The sequence below is a fragment of the Anabrus simplex genome, chromosome 1 (assembly GCF_040414725.1).
Source record: "Anabrus simplex isolate iqAnaSimp1 chromosome 1, ASM4041472v1, whole genome shotgun sequence".
Taxonomy (NCBI): Eukaryota; Metazoa; Arthropoda; class Insecta; order Orthoptera; family Tettigoniidae; genus Anabrus; species Anabrus simplex.
Genome location: NC_090265.1, coordinates 1052272068 through 1052290405, shown reverse-complemented (window position 1 = coordinate 1052290405; position 18338 = coordinate 1052272068). Strand labels below are relative to the sequence as shown.

The window sequence follows — 18338 nt, the reverse complement described above, 5'->3', positions numbered from 1 at the left end:
GTACTTTAATTAAAATAGCAGGCCCCATTGCGTACTGTAAGTTACAGTCGAATCGGGGTGTCTTCATTATAATGGATGGCTCACTTTCCTACTGCCAGTTTTGGGGAATGCTCATAATGGCAGTCATGTTTCTTACTGCCAGTCATCATCCAGTTTTCATTGTGATGACAGGCTCCTTGATTACTTAGTCACAGCCCTTTTTCACTGTCATTCACAATCTAGTTTCGGAGATTCTACTATAATGGCAGGCTCAATTCTCTACTGCCATCCACATTGAGTTGGGGAGTTTTGATTACAATGGCAGGCCCCCTTGCCTACTGCCAGTTGGGGAGATTTCATTATAATGGCAGACACCTTGCTTACTGTAATCTACAGTCAGGTTTTCGTTGGTAGACTCTTGCTTACTGCTGATGACATTCGAATTGGGGAGCTCTCATTATAATGGCAGACACATCTTCATACTACCAGTGCAATAGAGTTGGAGAGCTTCCATTATAATTACAGGCTCCTTGCCTGCTTCCAGTCACAGTCGAGTTGGGGCGTTTTCATATTATGGCGGCCCCCTTTCCTACTACCAGTAATAATCGAGTTTGGGGTTTTCATTTTAATTGCAGGCCCTCATGCCTACTGCCAGTCACAGTTGAGTTGAGGAGTATTCCTTATAACGGCAGGCTTGGATGTCTACTCCCAGTCACTGTTGATTTTTGGGAGTTTTCATTATAGTGGCAGGCGCTCCTACTGCTAGTCACAATTAATGTGAGCAGTTTTCATTATGACAGGCACTCATGCCAGTCGCAATCGATTTGGGAAGTTTTCATTATAGTGGCAGGCCTCCTTCACTACAGAGTCACCACCTATGTGGGGAGTTTTCATTTTCAGTAGGCACACTTGTCTACTGTCAGTCACAATAGAGTTGGAGAATTTTATTCTAATGCCAGGCTCCCTTTCCTACTGGCAGTCTCAATCCATTTGGGAAGTTTTCATTATAGTGGCAGGCTCCATTGGCTGCTGCCATTCATAATCGATTTGGGGAGTTTTCATTATAGTGGCAGGCCTCCTTGCCTACTGTCAGTCATAATCGAGGTGGAAAGTTTTTATTATAATGACAGGGCCCTTTGCCTATTGCCAGTCACAATTGAGGTAGGGAGTTGTCATTATAATGGCATGCCCCGCCCTTTCCTACTGCCAGTCGCAATTGAGTTTGGGGTTTTGATTCCAATGACAGGCCCCATTGCTTACTGCCAGTCACAGTTGAGGTTTCATTATACTGGCAGACCCTGATGCCTACTGCCAGTGAAAATAGAGTTGCTTTTAAACTGCAGTACAACTGAGTTCAAGGTTGCAATGACAGGCTATCCCAATGCTTGCTTGTAAACAATATTTTTGTCTTTCCTCCTGGGGCTCGGGTAAAGAGGAGCATGGGTGAGCCAACCCTGGAACGTGCTACATAAAGCTGTCCGTGGGAAGAACAGGGAGATTTTAGGTTTACTCCGTGCCACTTGACTGATTGTCCTTGGGCCTTGTTATTGTGATAGCAAAAGCAAGTCTGTCAGGAAATTGTAATCGCTTGAAACCGATTGGTAAATCTGTAGGGATTAAAGGTATTAGAGGAATCTTTGTCTTTTCCTGTCAGCATTGTAGCTTCTGCGATGTTAGGTGTCGGTCTTTTCACACTGAGGCTGGTACCGTTGCAAGTTTTGGTGGTTCTAAATTACGTAGCAGCATAATGACAGCCGATTTTAAGCTGAAGATGATGTGGTGGCAGTCCAGGAGAATTTAGTGAGTTCAAGAACTCATTGGGAAAATTCACTACATCACCATTTTCCACTACTGTGTCCAGAAATTTATGCTCAGTGGTGGGGCCTGGTATCATATCTTTAATCCAGTTGTTCACGTCATGCACAGCATCGTTTCTGGCTGCAAGAATGGCTCTTTCACATAACCATTCGTGATCTTTGTAGTTTTTGGCCATGCATAAATAAATTTTGTTGATCAGTTCTTCAACCGTTGCAACCTGAGTGCAAAAATCATGTGGAAAGGTAATTTCACCGTTTGATTCAGTTGGCCCTCACCAATTTGCTGAAGTGTATATGCAAAATGATGGGCAGTCTCGGCTCCAAAGAGCCGAACCCTCATGTTTTTTTTTTTTTTTTTAAGTGAATCTTTCAACAAACTTCCACAGAGGTGACGTTTTAAGGCAAGATTTGAGCTCATCCGCCAGTCTACTTTGTTATGACTGGGAGAGTTTGTTGGAAGTCACCTGCAAGAAATAGCAGAGAACTTCCCAGCAAGTGATCATTCTTCCTCAGGTCCTTCAGTGTCCTATCAAGGGCTTCCAATGACTTCTTATGAGCCATTGTGCATTCATCCCACGCAATAATTTTGTACGTTTGTAGCAATATTGCCTGGCCACTTGTTTTGCTAATATTGCAAACCGGATATTCATCCACATTTATTTTTTGAGGCAACTTTAGTGCTGAGCGAGCTGTCCATCCACCATCCATGAGAGTAGCCGCTATGCCAGAGTAAGCCATCGCAAGTGCTATATTATTTTTTGATCGAATTTCGGCTAGTATCAAATTCATTAGAAAAGGTTTTTCCAGTTCCTCCCGGAATGTCTAGAAAAATTATACCCCCTGTTTTTTCTGTTCACGCATTGCATGATATGTTCATAAGCCTCCTTTTGATAAGCCTCCTTAAATATTTCTGCAGAGAACTGTTTGACGTTTCGCCGAAGTCTGGCAAGGGTGTCTTCACTCATACTTTCATGGAATTTATCCCGTAAAATACTGGGATTGGATGGATTACATGTAGTTAGTATAACAGCAAATTTCGTATTGTTGAGGAGCTGATGTCAACGTTGCTTCGGACATTGTTTTATCCCAGTGTTCATCCTCTTCCAGTAAACCATGTTTTGACAGGCTTCCCTATAGGTGTTACACACATTACCATTTACACTTTCAAGCATTTCGTATGATGTTGGGCCTTTGATTGTATGAAGCAACATTCTTAGGGAAAAGAGCATTCGGCACTATTTGGATGAACAGTGTAAACATGTCCTATAACCTCATTCGCTACATCATCACTGTCCAAAACAATTACTCCTCTTTTTCTTTTAGAAAAAAACTTTCCTTCCTGAATCCCAGGTATAGTGGCGAGGAACTTCCGAAAATAACAATGTCCTTGCAAATGGGTCACGTTGACATAACTGAAAGAAGGCTGTCAAGGTTGTCCTTTACGGCTCTGTAGCAACCACTTGTGCATTTTCTCTCTGAAATAGACTCTTTGGCCGTTTTCTAAATGCACACTAAGATAGCAGGGTCCCTCTCATGAATGGGAAAACTTAGTACTTGCCAAACTGCTTAGTTACTGCTGATGTATTGTCACAACTGATAATGTGACACCTCATCATGCTCATTTGCCTTCGCTAACCTGAAAACTGTCATATCACTTCCCTTGTTGATATATTTGCATATGTACTTGATGGATTTGACTGAATTGCAGTATTCTACATTTATGAGTAAGGGCCTTATTTTTTGGTGAAATAAAACTGTTGATTTCGGTGTTAAAACTAACACTATTTCGGTAGGTATTTCGTGAAATAAATGGTCATACTGATCGATGATTCTTGTGAAATATTCCTTATGGTATGGGTTAAACCTAATTTTGTGAATAGGGGTTTCAAAGTGAATACTTGTAATGTATGAAATTGTTATTAAACCTTAGAACAACCAAATATACAAAATGTTATTTTTCTCTCGACCTGAGGGCTGGTTCGAGGTCCACTCAGCCTACCAGATTAGAATTGAGGAGCTATCTGACGGTGAGATGGCGGCCCCGGTCTCGAAAGCCCAGAATAACGGCCGAGAGGATGCGTCGTGCTGACCACACGACCCCTCATAATCTGCAGGCCTTCAGGCTGAGCAGTGGTCACTGAGCAGGCCAAGGCCCTTTCAGGGCGTTAAGTGCCGTAGGGTTTGGTTTGGTTCTGTACGTTTTTACATTTTGAATGACTTGTCTCCAAAGTAAAAACTACGCATGGTTTCAACATTATCAAGATTCAGAGTTGTGCGGCAGTCAGAAAGTATATTTTTGTAAACAAAGCAGCCCCTTTCACTGACCACATTAGACGTCTGAAACCATAATGCTTGCGAACACTTGGTGCAAATTTACTGTGGTCTTCTATCGAACCTCCTAAAACTTCACTAACAATGTCTTCTTTCTTCTCTTCTATCAGACGTGCTTTCACTGCATTTTGCAAAGCCATATATCCCTGGAGGATATTTATGGATATGCTGGTGCTGCCCGGCCGGGGATGAGTAACTCAGACAGTTAAGGCGTTGGCTTTCTGAGCCCAAGTTGGTAGGTTCAATCCTGGCTCAGTCCGGTGCTCAAATACGTCAGCCCCGTGTTACTAATTTTATTGGCGCGTAAAGAACTCCTGTGGGAAAACATTCCGACATCTCGGCGTCCCCGAAAACCGTAAAAGTAGTTAGTGGGACGTAAAAACAATATCATTATTACAACTCAACCAGGTGATTTCTTTTTTTGCTATTTGCTTTACGTCGCACCGGCACAGATACGTCTTACGGCGACGATGGGATGGGAAGGGCCTAGGAATTGGAAGGAAGCGGCCGTGGCCTTAATTAAGGTACAGCTCTGGCATTTGCCTGGTGTGAAAATGGGAAACCACGGAAAACCATATTCAGGGCTGCCGACAGTGGGGCTCGAACCCACTATCTCCCGATTACTGGATACTGGCCGCACTTAAGCGACTGCAGCTATCGTGCTCGGTGCGATTTATTTACAATAGGCCTACTAATATCGTCATATTTTATAATAAATTCGGTATTATTTATCTTTTTTTTTTTTATTCATCCATGTCCTCGTGCCAGGATTATCCAGTTTTTCTATAGAAATGCTGGTTTACATGAATGATTTTGTTGTGTCTATTACAAATTGCTCTCTACCACTTTTCAACTCCTTTGCGATGTGTAAAGTATCGCCGATTGTTATTTGCCGCTTAAAATTATGTTCATTTGCTTCATTCTTCTTATTTTTGTGTGTTTCTGATTCTCTACAGTATTTGTCTCTTCGTTTTCACGTAATGGAACGTTACAGCACTTACACATTAGAATCTTTCTTGCAGCATCAAATACATAGAAGGCCTCACTGTTGTATTCCTCGGCCCTCGGAAAAACTGTTGTGACTTTAGTTTTCAACATTTTTGTACTTAAATGCTGGACATTTGCTGATAAAGTTTCATAAGTGGCGAACTCTCACTGCTGTATCTACAACCGATCTTGCTACGAACACAACGCCATTTGCTGTAATCGATACCAGATATCGATTTTTAATGATTGCCTTAGAGATCGCGGAACTGAATACACATACCTCCGATACACAGGACTCATCGCTTTGTGTGCATTTGTGTAGAGAATATACATCGCTTTCAATCAACTGAAAAGGAAACTACTATAGTCAAGTTCTCAGAAGCATTTAAACGATTATTGGAGATCTTTTCCGATACGATTTCGCATTTTTCGTACCAAGTGGGATATATTTCGTGATTATTTGCGCGATTCCCGTAATAAATCAGATTTCGCGATATTTCGCGAGTTCATTTCGCTAAAATACGTTACGGTACGGTACCTACAAGGTCATACATAGGCTAGAAGGAAGATATGAAAAAATTCGTGCGTATCGCTATTACCAAAAAATACGGCCCCTATTTATGAGCTTGGAACATTTTAGAAAGGAGAGCTGGATATGGAACAACCCACTTGTTGTCAATCTCAATTTCCTCACCTTGAATACTTAAATTTTGCTGTGTATCCACTTACTTCTGGACTCCTCCTATACTTCGGGTACCCATCATCTCCTGTTTGCGTCTCCTTAATAATTTGTCTAGGATACTTCTTACTACATCTGCCGTATTTCATGTATCATGTTTTTTTTTTTTTTTTTTTTTAAACTATATCTGAAAGAACTTGGTCCACTTCAGGATTTGGTAACTCTGCAGAAATATCATCTATTTGGGTTGGAGTTTATTTTAAGTTATGAGAATGTGGAAGACCCCTTTTCTGCCATTGAGTAGATTGCATCCAACACCTGGTTTCTGCAAATATGTGGGTCTTGGTCAATACATTGACTCATTTTTGTTTTTGTTGAAAAGCCGTGGCTAATAAGTCATGACGATTAATAGATGTCTGCCCATGAGTTAGTTCTTCCCTTATTTCTGGCCATGCTGGATTACATGTAAATGTAATAAATAGGTCAGGATGTCCATGTGATCTGACATAGGTCATAGCATCTTGTGCGTACTCACGTTGGGATCTGAAGGCCAGCGCTGTACACTTCCAAATTCCATTGCTGGAATTTCAGCGTCTCCTGTACAACCAAGCAAGTTGGCCGTGCGGTTAGGGGTGCACAGCTGTGAGGTTGCATTCAGGAGATACTATGTTCAAACCTGATGTGATGCTTTAAGTGCTAATTTGTCTGGCATGCGTGAAGGTGTTTGCACCGAAATATATCCAAAACATTTACAAAGCTGCATATCAGCTGGTGATGATGGATATCCCCAATACCATATGTTGTCACATAATGATGGCAGAGAAGCTGCAACTCTTAGAAACAATGAGGTTGATAACTGATGGCTGGTACCCTATAAAGCAGTTATTAAAAATTTTGACATGCACATCAACCTTCACTTATGTCGTTTAGTCATATCTCTTAAATATTGTATATAAGTACATAAATAATGTCATCAGGCTATGTTCAGCATTCAGTTTACAGGTAAGTTTCAACAGTGTCAATCTGGCAGGTATTATTTGCAGCTTTGAGGCAGTGTGGCAGATTTTAAATTTTTTCAACCCTTTAACGCTCAAATTATTTTATGTTTAGTTTGCGTACATGAACAGTGGCTAAATATCTAGACACTTCAATAAAGTTGAATATGCTTGACGGAAGCCATTGATGTTGAGCCTTATTGAATTTGGTGGTGTCTGCAGACATTGTTCAGTGGCTTAATATTTGGCCACTTTCTGTTGTGTGTCATTTCTTTCACTGTGCTGCCATTTGGGATGAAAGTGGTTAAATATTTAGATACTGAGTTCTTGCATACCTAACAGTATCACATGCTGTGTATATACTCGGTTTGTTGCTATATATTGTGTGTTTCTGGAGTGATTGATATATCCTGATATTCATAATTTCATATAATGATTTAACTATTGTCAATCCACGTGAAGCTAATGGCTAACAGTGCACATATTTAGGCACCAGCCTATTGTCAGTAGAAATGAACAGTGGCTAAATATTAAGCCATCAGGTTCCGAAGTTCGTTTGAAAGGGTTTTAGGAAAAACAATATCAAATCAAATGACATCCAAACAACAGTTACCCTTGCTACAAATAATAATGTTCTTCTAATAAAAAATAAAATTTGATCACCCAGGGAAATTTCAGGTGGCTAAATTTTTAGCCACTGGCCTATAATGGGTTAAAATACAATTTGCTTTATGTGACTCTGACACAGGTCTTATGGTGATAATGGGATGGGAAAGGCCTAGGAGTGGGAAGGAAGCGGCTGTGGCATTAAGGTGGAGCCCTAGCATTTGCCTGGCCTGAAAATGGGAAACAATGGAAAACCATCTTCAAGGCTGCCGAAAGTGGGATTCGAACCCACTATCTCCTGGATGCAAGCTCACAGCTGCGCGCCCCTAACAAAGACTCAACTTATGACAAAGTATACTTTAAAGGTATGGTCAAATGTTCCACCTTTCCAACTTTTTATACTTGGAAGTTCAGCGAATAGAAAATTTCGACGGAGGAAACGAGCTGTTTTACAAACCATCACTCTCATTTTTGTTCTGTATTGAAAGCAGTTATCTCGCTTAGTTTACAAACAGAGTATATTTATTACCCCACCTATTCAATACAGTTAATAAATACCATTAATACAATAATACAATATTAATACAATAACAATAATTAATTTATTGTGTTGAATAGGTGGGGTAATAAATATACTCCTTTTGTAAACTAAGTGGAAGCAAGCTGTGCCGGTTAAGGGTTACAGTGACATGAAAAGAACAGAGGCACTTGGCAGAGTGTATATAGTCCATCCCAATAACAGTGAATGTTTCCATGTTTCATGTCTTTTCAGTATTTAAGAACTGTGGAAGGAATCATTTGACATATTTCAAGCAGTATGCAGAGTTACGCGTTTGCTGGAAGATGGTTCTCACTGGGAAAACACATTATCACAAGCTGCACATGTTCGGCAAGATCCTTTCAATACAGTATTTGTTTTCCATCATTATTGTTTTTTTCCAACTTCCTGATCTAGTGGGTCTTTCAGATAATCACTGGGATAGCTTGTCAGAAGATATATTAAGCCAAAAACCAATTTTGGACTTCCTTTCCCAGATAACAGTAACTTACAGCCGAAAAATTAGTACTTCAGGGAGTTGCCATATGATCATTCGTGGCTCCTGCAAACTGTTGCTCAAGAAAACACGATCTGAACCCTGATCAGAAAAAAGTGCATGACACCATCACATATAGCGTAGGTAAAATGTTTTTCTTGGATGTCTCTAGAGGCACAGACATAACATATTTAATTTGTTGACCGAGCTGGGAGCTATGTGGTAAGGGTCATGTAGCTATCGGCTTGCATTTGGGAGATAATAGGTTCAAACCCCACTGTTGCAGCCCCAAAGATGGTTTTCAGTAGTTTCCCATTTTCACACCAGGTAAATGCTGGGGCTGTACCTTAATGCCACGGCTGCTTCCTTCCCCACTCGTAGGCCTTTCCTATTCCATTATCACCATAAGACCTGTATGTGTTGGTGTGACAAAAAGCAAAATGTAAGAGATAATAAAAATGAAAAATAAAATGTTGCTTGCCAAAATGAAGTTTGGTGATATTGCTCTTGCCGTCACTTCATCTGGGTTTACAGCAACTCTTTTGGAAGGGAAAATGACACACACAACATTTAACTTCCTCTGAAGGTTAGCGGTAATGATGCAAGTGTAGGTAATAATTTAACACAAAGTAATACTGCCAATTTAATAAAATTGTGTTCATTAGTAGCATGAGGTGAAGCTACAATGTTGCACAAAACTTTGGTTAAAGCTCTGGATGGGGCCGTGCGTGATCTAAGGAAATGCATCACACGTATAGGTGGCTGCACAGTTTTGTTCACTGGAGATTTTCGTCAGATCTCACCAGTTTTGAGAGGAACGAGAGCTAACGAACTGAACCCTTCTTAAAAAAGATCTTGCATCTAGCCGGATATAACAAAATTGGCTCTCAAAATTAACATGAGAGTGTATCTTCAGATGATAATTTGTTTCTGTCAGAAATGGGTAGTTATTGAAGATTGAAAGAAAAATACCCTCAAGCATGTTTTGTGTGTTTTAGTAAACAACATTCAAGAATTGATGGATACTGTTTATCCTGAAATCCATCACCTATCTAACAAGTCCCTTTCATGATTTAAAGAAAAAGCAATATTATCGCTACAAATGAACAGCTCGGGAAAATGACGAATTGGTGTTCTCCAAATTCAGTGCGCAGGCTCAAGTTTCTTACTCAGTAGACAGTAGTCAGTAATGAAAAAACTGTTCAATACCCTACAGAAATTCTTAAGTTATTTACATCGTTCTAGCATGCCACCCCAAGCCAATGTTATGCATTTTGGATGTGATTGACAGTGAAAATTTTGAAAACCTGTTTGACTGAAGCTACTATTTTAGCTGGTGGTGGCATATGACAAACTTTCCCAATGATTCCTTCAGATTTGCTTTTTGATTTCAAACTAGATCATTTCCCTGTGAGATTCCACTTTGACGTGATAAACAAAGCACAGGGTCAGTCACTTAATGTGGCTGGAGTTAATCTCATTGGAGAATTTTTCTCGTGGAAAGCTATATGTGGGGCAAAAAGACTAATTTTAGTCTACAAAGAAATCTTAGAAGTCCTCTGTTAAAAGTAGCCTATCGCCTGCAATTCATAACTGCTTCCGTGCGAAGCTGGGGTAGGTAGCTAATCACATATGACTGAGTCTTGCTGTTATAATTTGCCATTTATTGAGACTATGGCCAACTTTATTCAGTTGGGTGTTGTATTATGACATTGTTTCTTCTAGGTGGGTGATGGTACAACATCAGTAATTGTTCTGGCAGGTGAGATGTTAGCTGTGGCAGAAACTTTTTTGCAACAACAGATGCATCCTACTATCATAATTAGAGCATACAGGCAGGCCTTGGAGGATGCAGTTTCTCTTCTACAAGACACAATAAGGTAGGTCATGTTCTAAAGATAAATTTACACCATTTGCTGTCTGAATCTATTGAAAGCACGCTTTCACGCCCACACTTCCCCAAAACATTGTCCAATGTATTCATATTAGCCTAAATTTTTATAGTGTACGGCTGTAGAATTATGTGAATAGAAATCTTGTTTCATTTAACATCCCTATTTTAGAAAGGTGTTAGGTAGCACAATTTCTTATGTGCATGCCTCTGGTGTTTAATGTTGCAGGATCAAAGTCCTTATGTATGAGAGGCTCATGTTAGAGAAACCCTTACTGAGCTCGATAGCTGCAGTCACTTAAGTGTGGCCAGTATCCAGTATTCGGGAGATAGTGGTTTCGAACCCCACTGTCAGCAGCCCAGAAGATGGTTTTCCGTGGTTTCCCATTTTCACATCAGGCAAATGCTGGGCTTGTACCTAAACTAAGGCCACGGCCGCTTCCTTCCCAGTCCTAGTCCGTTCCTGTCCCATCGTCGCCATAAGACCTATCTGTGTCGGTGCGACGTAAAACAGAAACCCCTTTACTGGACAAAATCTTCAAGTGTAGTGTTGCTTAGGGCCAGTTGTAATTGAAGGAACACGGAACACATTGTATCATTTGAAGAAAGATTTCCAAGTTACAGTGAAACTTCCTTGTAGGATACGCCATTCATCCATCCAGCCACGAAAACCGACGTTCATCACTCAATTTTAGTGTTTTAGTGTTTAGTCTCAGTTGTATTGAAAAGGTGGACCCATAAATGCAATTTTTTTTTTTAAAGAAATAATAATGTATGTGAGCTTTCAGCCAAATTGAATTGGTCTTCATCAGGGCAAGTTAAATTCTGCTTCCAACAGTGAGCAAAGAAATTCAGAGAAACATGGAAGTCATGGCCGTACTATCCACGGCCTATCCCATTAATAGATCTCAAGGATCTTCGTGCTGTAATTCACCGCCCTCCATCGACGGTTTCGTGAGCGCATCCCGCTGTTCCATGATGGTGTTATGCATGTATTTCTGCAGTACAGGTCTCCATGTATTTGATAACTTGAAGCCGTCTTCCCTGTTGATGTTATTTGGGCGCAGCTCTATCTCTATGGCTTCTCTTACCAGTCGCCTGGTCAAAGAGGATTTCATGGTCTGTACTGTAGAAATGTTCTGCTATGGCAGACTAGCTTATGGCATTTCCATGGAGGATGAAAGACCGACCTAATGTGTTCTTTCACCCTGGTTCTGGCCAGCCTTTTTGTCATGCCAATATATGAGCAACCACAACCACGTGGAACTTCATACACGCCTGGTGTTTCAAGATGTGGTTTTTCTTTGGTTTCGTCGATATGTATTTGCATATTAAATATATTGATCAAAATGCCTTTTTTGGCTATGTATGATGTACTAGTATTGGAGGTAAAGGAATGACTGAAATCACTCGTAAAAAATCATTCACTACTGATCTGCATTTAGGGCAGTCGCCCAGGTGGCAGATTCCCTATCTGTTGTTTTCCTAGCGTTTTCGTAAGTGATTGCAAAGGAATTGGAAATTTATTGAACATCTCCCATAGTAAGTTATTCCAATCCCTACCTCCCCTTCCTATTAACGAAGATTTGGCCCAATTCGGGGTTACACTTGGTCAATCCCGGGATTGAAAGTTACAAATAAAAACACAAGATATTCTCACAGAAATCAACTGTTTAATCAGAAAATAAAAATTTAGACAAAATAAACATATTTTACGGTATTTTTTACCTAGCTAATCTAATCACTCTAACTAATCAGACTTAGCGTCAGACTAACCAGATTTAAAATCACTCAGTCTCTATGTTAAAATTATTCTTTTCCAAGAATCGGTGAGATCTCTTTAAACTTACATAAAGTTAAAATACCCTTATGTAACAAACTATGCAAATATACTTTGGAAATTAACAACAATCTCTCTGAACATAGACTAAATAGACGACTTTCATGTAACAACATAATAAGTAGGTAGAATGTTTCTTAGCAAAAAGTATTTAAAAATAACGTTAACCAGTCACATTTCACATTTCTCGTAAATATAAAGAAAACTAATTTAATAGCAACATTCTAGTTTGAATTGCGAAAATATGATCTGAGAAATAATGCATCCAGTGTCTCATCACTAAACCTGCTTCTCAATTTGTTGCACATGTATGCAGCTGCTGAGAAAGCGCGTTCAGGTTCGATGTAAGTTGGAGGACTCGTTAGTAAATACTTATAAGCCTGCTCTAGGTTATAGCTCCGAGTATAATTTGTAGGCTCGTATAGGTTCATTTCTTTAGTAACAATTCTGGAAAATTCATTTTCATTTAATGCTTCAGGAGACATCTTTTTTCATGCTGTTTTCCATTTCCAGCTGAAGTTTTTCTTTGAGCGTCAAATCACTTTTTTCTGTATTTGCATATTTTGTTCTTCCTCTTCGTCCTTTCTTTTTTACCATTTAATCTCTCAATTAAAGAAACAATATGTTTTTTATTAGGACTTTGCTCAGGCTTGAAAATGTACGCTTTATTTCATCATCGAACGCCAACGCCACATTGTCACTATGAAGATTTTGTAGGTAGCATAATACGCCATCCAACTCATTTCTTCGGCGATCTTTCATGCGCTTTTGTAAATGTATCTTGGATTTAGAATCCAACTCGGAGCTACTGTATTTAACTGCTTAAAAAGAAACTTTAGGGCAGTGCCAGTTGTGCATAAATACGCATCAGTGCAACAGAGTGCTTCTACAGTTAATTTGACTGGAGCCAAAACTTTAATGATTTCATCGATGAGCTCGAAATCGGACTCTTCCAACTGCACTGGATTATTCAAAGCTATAAGCGCCTTTTTGACGATAAATTTCAAGAAGGCAGTCGCTCATCTCACTCACATGGGAGAGGTAATGTACCAATGCACACAATTGTGGTCAAACTTTCACGCACATAGGGGATGAACTCATGCGCTAAACGAGAACAGGCATTTACACACCGAAAAGACGCATAAATAACGCACTGAGAGTTTCGCTTCACACAGTCTATTTTGCAAATTTTTAAAAATGATGTCAATCCCAGGATCCCGAAACCGTAATCCCGAAATCTTCGGGATTGAAAAGCGATCAGGATCCCGGGATCGAATCCTCTATATACAACACTAACAGGGATATATTTCGCATGTTATATCAAGCATCTTCAGCCTCATTTGAACAAATATCTCAAGGCTTCTCCTTCCTTGCATTTGCATTTCCATCACCTTCTTTTGTCATTCTTTCGTCAGTCATTCGCTTTATATACCCAACCTTCTTAGTCAGCTCTTCTCTACTCTATCATTAATTTTTTCCACTACAATTTCTTCCCGGATTTTCTCATTCCTTACTCTGTTTCTTCTCCTCTTCTGTATCATACTCCTCAAGAACTTCATTTTGGCTGCCTGTATTCGACTCTCATCCTTCGTCATTGTCCAAGTTTCTGCTCCGTAAGTTGTTATGGATATGTAATACATCTTGTACATAGTTTCCTTTGCTTCCATTGGCACATCTTTGTCCCATAACATGTTTCTTACACTATGATAGAAGCAACTTCCAGCTTGAATCCTCTTGCTAATCTCAGCATCTAGTCGAGCATTCTCCATTAATTCACTCCCCAGGTATTTAAACGTCCTTTTCTACACTTATTTTCACTCCACATCCTTCGATTTTCCCATTCACCACATCCAACTGTTCTTGGACCTTCTTGTCGTCTTCTCCCCTAATCACAATATCATCTGCAAATAACATGTTCATTTCTCTCCCTCCATATGCTGCTTTTGCTGTTCTCATGATGTCATCCATTACTATTATAAACAGGATTGGTGATAGAACACTTCCTGTCTCAGCCCACTAGTTATTTTGAACCAACTTGTCCTGTCAACTTGTGTTTGCACACCACTACAACATTTCTTCTACATTGCCATGATCATTTTTATTAATTCCTATCCAGTTCCTTTTTGCACCAGACTGTCCCAAACTTTATTCGTGGGGTCACTGTCATATGCCTTTTCAGTGTCAATGAATGTCATCACACCGAGCTCGATAGCTGCAGTCGCTTAAGTGCCGCCAGTATCCAGTATTCGGGAGATAGTAGGTTCGAACCCCATTGTCGGTAGTCCTGAAAATGGTTTTCCGTTGTTTCCCATTTTCACACCAGGCAAATGCTGGGGCTGTACCTTAATTAAGGCCATGGCCGCTTCCTTCCCACTCCTAGCCCTTCCCTGTCCCATCGTCGCCATAAGACCTATCTGTGTCGGTGCGATGTAAAGCAACTAGCAAAAAAAAAAAGTCATCACCATATCATTCTCGTTCTCCCATTGCTTTTCCATTAGTTGTCTCATAATGAAAATGGTCTCTATTGTTGACCTTCCACTTCTGAAACCAAACTGATTTTCCTGTATCTGATTCTCAACCCTCAACCTTATCATACTTTCCAGTATCCTCTCCATTATCTTAGCAACATGGGATATTAGAGTAATTCCCCTGTAGTTCTTCAATACTTTCTTATCTTCTTTCTTGAAAATTGGGATGATTATGCCTTTTCGCCAATCATCAGGGACTTCTTTATTTTCCCAGACAATCCTGGGAACTCAATATGTCCACTGCAGACGTACAGCCCCAGCTGCCTTCATCATCTCCACTGAAATTTCATCTATTCCGGCAGTTTTTCCTTCATCTTTCTTACTGCCATTTAAAATTCATTCATTTTAATTTCTTTATCTTTTTCATCAACTAATTTGCCTTTCCTGGTCGTCCATTGAATGACTGTCATCGGTTCTTACGTTCAGCAACTCCTGAAAATACTCTCCATCTATTCCTTATTTCTTCCGGCTTTGTTAATATTATGCCGTCTTCATCCTGTACAAATCTGGTGTTTACTTGATCTCTCTTTTTATTTCTGTTAATATTATGCCATCTTCATCCTTTACAAATCTGGTGTTTACTTGATCTCTCTTTTTATTTCTTAAGATACCATACAGTAATTTCTTGCTGCCCTTCATAGGTACTAGCACGCTGTGTGTCGCAAACTTGGGCACAGCGGAGAAAGGGACAGACACTGCCCACACATCTCTTATTCAGGTTGCTGTGGTGTCTCGTCTAGTATTGTGTGAATAGCGGCCAAATGCAATGGCGCGTCAACTGGACGTTCACTCCAAATATGAGGTGCGTGCAATAATCAGATTCCTATGGGCCAAGAGGAAGAATTGCACGGACATTCATCATGAAATTAGTGCTGTGTATGGGGAGCGGGCCACATTCTGGCAAGGTATCATAAAGTGGTATCAGCAATTTGAAACTGGACGCACGGATATCACGGACAACCATCGCGAAGGCAGGCCCGCAACGTCCAGGCCCCGTACGAAGGTCAACAGTGTGAATGCAATCATTAGACAGAACCGGCGCATTAAACTGAGAGAAATCGCAACGCAGCTGAACATGTCGTATGGCAGTGTGTTCGTCATTGTTCAAGAGGACCTTGGATATCGTAAGCTGTGTCAAGGATGGGTCTCACGTATTTTCACCAATGAGCACAAGGGAAGTTTCCAATCCTCCCTGGCATTTTTGCAACGCTGTGCTGCTGACGGCAACGTTTTTCTGCGGCGAATCGTCACAGGAGGTGAAATGTGGGTCCACCACTTCACCCCCGAAACGAAGCGAACATCAGTGGAATGGGTGCACCCCTCATCACCACAACGAAAGAAGGCCAATGTTCAACCTTCAGCTGGTAAGGTTATGGCGACAGTGTTCTTTGACATGGAGGGTTTGCTGCACGTGGAATTCATGCTGAAAGGAACGATGATCAACGCGGCGGCGTATTGTCAAACGTTGCACTGGTTGCGTAAAGCGATTAAAGAGAAGCGCTGAGGGAAATTGAGCGCAGGTGTGATTTTGTTGAACGATAACGCAACACCTCACAAGGCCTGCCAAACAAGAGAACTGCTGCAGCGTTTCAAGTGGGAGGTCTGGCAACATCCACCCTACAGTCCTGACCTAGCGCCATGTGACTTTCATCTGTTCGGTAAGCTCAACACGGAGCTCGATGGTCGACGTTTCCAGACCGATGAGGAGGTGAAGGCCGCTGTCTCCGAGTGGTTGCTGAACGCTGGAGGAAATTTCTATGCATCCGGCATCGACAAGTTGGTTGTGCGTTCGCACAACATTAATTTAATAATTATTATTCTTTTGCATCCCAAACAGCAAACGTTGTTTTATCTTGTCCCTTTCCTGTTAAAGAGGAAAACCATGAATCATCCTCGGCTGGTAGGGGCATGTTTAGTTTCGCAGCTCTATCAAACCATTCATATGGAAATACGGCTTTTTCATCTGCATGTTCAGTATACGTGCGGTGTTTAACATTTTTAGCAAGGTGTGACAATGACGTAGATAGGAAATTGTAACTATCACAAATTTTTAATATCACCTGATGTGTCAATAGATATGGAGTATCAATTTTTTTGAACCCTTTTGCCTGTACCTGTACCGACTCAACAAACATTCGAATTACATCCCTTAGCAATAAATGTGAATCTTACCCCTTAAGGTTATGAAAGAATATAGGAATGCAGTTTTCCATACAACGCCAACAATGTGCGTGGTAGGAACCCCCACTTCCGTCTATAGTATTTTTACTATAGTGGATCACAGGATCCTGTTCCATTATCTCGTTGCCGCATATTAGACAGGTGACGACAACCAGTCTTGCGTCCACAGCCTAATAGACTCGAAGTTCAATGTTTGTACTTCATTATGTATCTCTTCCCCCATTAAGAAGTGCATTCTAGGCATATGCGGAAGGGACATACTGCTTCATATCAATATACGACTCAAGGTCGGCATATATTAACCCCTTGAAGGTTACGGCGCAATATATTGCGTGTCGGAGTTTGAAGTGATATATCTTCATAACTGTATGTCTTTGGACAATGATTGAAAAATGGATAGCTCCCTACATCTGTTGGCTATATTTTGAAGTCTTTAGATTATTATCACCACGGGGAGCGATGGAAATGAAATGGTTTTTAAGCGGGTGTCTTCAGCTTTTGCGAGTCAATTGCAAACAGTTGAACATGGCTGCACGAAGTCGAGCTGACTTGCTTACAAGCGACGATACAGTTCATGAAATTCTTATGAATACTGAAAGTGATTGTTCAGTATTTGAAGACAGTGATGAAGACGATATAGGAGGTATATTTGGAAATAATTCAAATGGCGAAGACTTAAAAGAAAGTGAGGATGAGGTCTTACAACCGCCACATCCGAAGCGAACGAACTTAAATAAAGCGCCTAGTAATCACAGAGTTTGGGAAGACAAGACTATAACTAACCAATTCACGCCAACGGTTTTTAACTTCGATGGCAGTAAGTCAGGAATTCAGGATGTTTCACTGACGAAAAATTCTTCAGAAATTTACATTTTCTATTGTTTTTGTCCGCCTCTGTGGTGCAGAGGTTAGTGTGATTAGCTGCGACCCATAGAGGTCCGGTTTCGATTCCCGGCCCTGCCACGAAATTTGAAAAGTGGTACGAGGGCTGGAACAGGGACCACTCAGCCTCGGGAGGTCAACTGAGTAGAGGTGGGTTCGATTCCCACCTCAGCCATCCTGGAAGTGGTTTTCCGTGGTTTCCCACTTCTCCTTCAGGGAAATGCCGGTATGGTACCTAACTCAAGGCCACGGCCGCTTACTTCTCTCTTCCTTGCCTATCCTTTCCAATCTTCCCATCCCCCACCAAGGCCCCTGTTCAGCATAGCAGGTCAGGCCTCCTGGGCGAGGTACTGGTCATTCTCCCCAGTTGTGTCCCCGACCCAATGTTTCATGCTCCAGGACACTGCCCTTGAGGCGTTAGAGGTGGGGGTCCCTGGCTGAGTCTGAGGGAAAACCAACCCTGGAGGGTAAGCAGATTAAGTAAGCAAGTAAAAATTGTTCCTTGTACCTTGTTTTGAGGATTATCATACCAAAAAACATTACTAAAAATGATGTTTCACAATTTTTGTGCTCAGACTAGTTTTTTTT

At 40.8% G+C, this 18338-nt stretch overlaps 1 protein-coding gene across 1 annotated transcript in view; it reads left to right on the top strand.

Moving 5' to 3' along the window:
• The window catches only part of CCT3 (chaperonin containing TCP1 subunit 3), a 172592-nt gene that overhangs the window by 52594 nt on the left and 101660 nt on the right, over positions 1-18338 (top strand). Inside the window, exon 4 of the mRNA XM_067149609.2 lies at positions 10154-10308. Coding sequence (XP_067005710.2) covers positions 10154-10308 — 155 coding nt within the window. The remainder of the gene's footprint in view (positions 1-10153; positions 10309-18338) is intronic.